Here is a 3,414-nt window from a genome sequence, read left to right on the forward strand (position 1 = left end):
GAGTGTGTAGGTAGGTGGAAGTTGGATTTGCATAGCACTTTATACGTGCTTGAGAAAACATCAGTTGTTATATCAAAGACTGGGATTATGTCTAAGTGAGAGTAAAGGGACCAAAGATTCTCACCCTTAGCATGATTATTGGACAACTACTCTATTTCCATAGTTTATCAACTATAAGCTGATGATAATAAAGTATATAGAAATGGTAAACATCAGCCCAGAAATAGAAATGTAAATATATGCCTAGGGCTGAATGAGTAAATATAAGTCCTGCTAACAATCAGACTGTGGTGATAGACATATATATAGAGCTAACTGCGAAGTCAATAGGAAACATTATTGTTCCCGAGGTCACACTGCAGCAGTAAAATGCTCTAACAGTCCTTTTGAGTGATTACTGCTTTCTTACCAATGACACCCGAGACCCATTCTTGGTCCTTCTGCCTTCTGAACAAAGATTACTACTACTACTGTCCTTGCTTCATCACAGCTTCCAATTCCAGGGCAGATCCCCATTTTTCCTACTCCTGCCTCAAAACTCATCAAGAGTAAGTCCTAACCCCACAAAAGCCCGTTCCATTCTCTCTTAGAGACCCCAATGTTTCTCATGGTGTACATTCTCCCTTGTTGCAGCACACTGAGTAAACCTAACTTACTGGATTACATTTGCATTCCTGGTGATTTTTATTGCATTGGCTTTATTGCTATAGTTCCCATGCAGGTCTCATTCCTGATTTATATTCCAACTGTTTATTGAACATGTTTTGCCAGTGACTTGAAAAAAAACATGTCTAAAATTGAACTAATTTTTTTCCTTGAAAAGGCTTGTTCTTTCTCTTCTCTCAACTAATGAGTCAATTATCTAGTTTTTTAAACCAAAACTTGGGAATAATTCTTGATTTTTTTTCTCATTTTCTTCTTACTCATCACCAAGGTCTGCTAGTTATATCCCTTAAATATGCCTTACATGTGTCTTTCTTCTTTATCCTCCTCATCATAAGATTAGGTCTTATTTCATACCTAATGCTTTCCCTGCCATTTCCAATATTATCTTCTCCAAGAACTAGGGTCCTGTTATTATATATGAGTAGTTTTTGTTAAATACATAGAATATTCCTTAAGCAATTCAGCCACGTGGGTTAAAATACTCCACCTTATACTGAAGACTAGTGTCACACAAGGAAGAAATGTTTATCCCAAATTAGAAACAAACCAACAAAGATGGACTGTCTTAATGGGCAGCATCATGAAAATCTGGTTTACTTGCTTTCGTTCATGGAGGTGTTGAAATGATGGGTTACAATTCTTTTTAAAAAGCCCAAACTGAAGCTGGAGGTAGTTGTGGCAATTCTTGGGTCTCCAGTGCAGCTATCTCAGATGATGTGTGTGGTTGAACGGTACCTATGAAACTCAGGGGTAAGCTTCCTACGGAAGCATCTGAAACCTATAAGTGACAAACCTGAATGGCCATGATTCTATTCTTTTTATTGTTTGCTTTGAATTCCCTTTAATTCTACCTTAGAATAAAATAAATTCTCTTCACACGCTCTCATCTAAACTTCTTTTCTTTGAGTATAAGGAAAAGAGTTTGTATGTATTTCTGAGCCAGGCTGTAAAGGGAAAAAGGAAAAAGGGGCATGAAAAACCACTTGGTTAGCCTTATGAGATTTACCTCTAGAGCTAAATCTTGGAGAGTTTGGGTTTTGTTCAATTAAAAGATTTGGGATTCTTTGATTAAAGTCTTTTAGTGAGCCCCTTCATTTTTCATCAGGATAAAGCAAGTCCTTAGCTTAGTTTATAAGGACTTTAATATCCTACTTCTAGACTATTTTAATGGTTTATTCTTACACAGAAACACACAGACACACACAGACACACACACACACATACACGAGCCATCTAAAAAATATTGAGGAGTCGGCCGCCTGCTGTGAGTGTCTCTGCGGGTGCCGGCGCGCGCTGACCCCCGCGACCCCCGTTGCCATGCCTCGCAAAATCGAGGAAATCAAGGACTTCTTGCTGACGGCCCGGCGGAAGGACGCCAAATCCGTCAAGATCAAGAAGAATAAGGATAATGTGAAGTTTAAAGTTCGATGCAGCCGATATCTTTATACTTTGGTCATCACAGACAAAGAGAAGGCAGAGAAACTCAAGCAGTCTCTGCCCCCAGGTTTGGCAGTGAAGGAGCTAAAATGAACCTGGCCCACTGATTTGAACTGTATTAAAATTTTAAAAATTAAAAAAAAAAAAAAAAATATTGAGGAGTCATAAGAGCATGCTTCCTTCTTAGTCTCTTGGTACAATTTTTCTGTTTCACTGCTGTTACTTTTACTATCTCTCACAAACTTTCTTTCATGTTGTGGAAAACCTATCCACTGATAGTTCAAGAATATTACACTTTACAACTTCTATTATTCTATTCTCAGAAAGGAATTGACTTTCTTACTTTCACTCGGAGAAGTCAGAGGCAGCATTTTTGGTTGGTTTGGGCTGGGTCACATGCCCACTGTGGACCAATACTCTACTAAAGGGGTCTGAGATCAAATGGAACATTACAGAGCCTACTTGAATCACATCGTAGAGTAGGGAGCATTATTCAAGTGTTGGTGGGAGGTTACTGTTCCCAGAAGGGCAGGATTCTGGATGGGCCATAATTTGGACTCTGCATTTTCTTCTGCTCTGTGAAATGAGACTACTTTATTTGACTTGTATCCCCCACAAACCCAGCATAGGTATGTGTTTGTATCACATACAAATCCTGGTATGTGATATATCTTCTGCGTACTTTTGTTAATAAGCATTCTCATTCAGAGAGGAGTGCTCTGAGGAGGAATAGAAAAGGACAGAGCAGTGAAGGTAAAGGCTCCAGTGACTGTTCTGATGCAGGAGTAGCCATTGCCTGTGTGGGGGCAGTGAGAAGATAAGGCTCATTTAAGGTTTATTTCTTCTGCAGTTTCTTTTTGTGGCTAACTATATGTATTGTGAGAAACCATATTTATGCAGAAGGCTCTTTGTAGGGCAGATGATCTCGTTAGCTTCAGTTTTCAGTTTCCAATTATATTCAGGTCATCTTATGGTTGATTATTGGTTTATTTTTGTATTCCATGGAACATCTGTACTTCTACTTTGCATCCCCTTCTTCAGGACACATTCTTAATTCTTAGCATTTTACTTAGTGATTGTTCAGTAACTGCTATGCAGGAATACCTTGGAGATATTGCATTTGCAGACCACCACAATAAAGCAAATACTGCAATACAGTGAGTCAAATGAATTTTTTGGTTTCCCAGTATGTAGTAAAGTTATGTTTACACTAAACTATAGTTTAGTAAGTATGCAACAGCATCATGTCTAAAAAAATGTGCACACCTTAATTCAAAAATATTTTATTGCTAAGAAATGCTGCCATCTGAG

At 38.3% G+C, this 3,414-nt stretch overlaps 1 protein-coding gene across 1 annotated transcript; it reads left to right on the forward strand.

Moving 5' to 3' along the window:
- The first annotated feature begins 1,926 nt into the window (after positions 1-1,926).
- On the forward strand, positions 1,927-2,255 carry LOC140598453 (large ribosomal subunit protein eL38). Its single transcript, XM_072755118.1, has one exon. It carries the CDS (start codon positions 1,984-1,986, stop codon positions 2,194-2,196), a length of 213 nt encoding a protein of 70 aa, XP_072611219.1. The 5' UTR covers positions 1,927-1,983; the 3' UTR covers positions 2,197-2,255.
- Positions 2,256-3,414: the final 1,159 nt, after the last annotated feature.

Source organism: Vulpes vulpes, chromosome 4 (assembly GCF_048418805.1).
Source record: "Vulpes vulpes isolate BD-2025 chromosome 4, VulVul3, whole genome shotgun sequence".
Lineage (NCBI taxonomy): Eukaryota > Metazoa > Chordata > Mammalia > Carnivora > Canidae > Vulpes > Vulpes vulpes.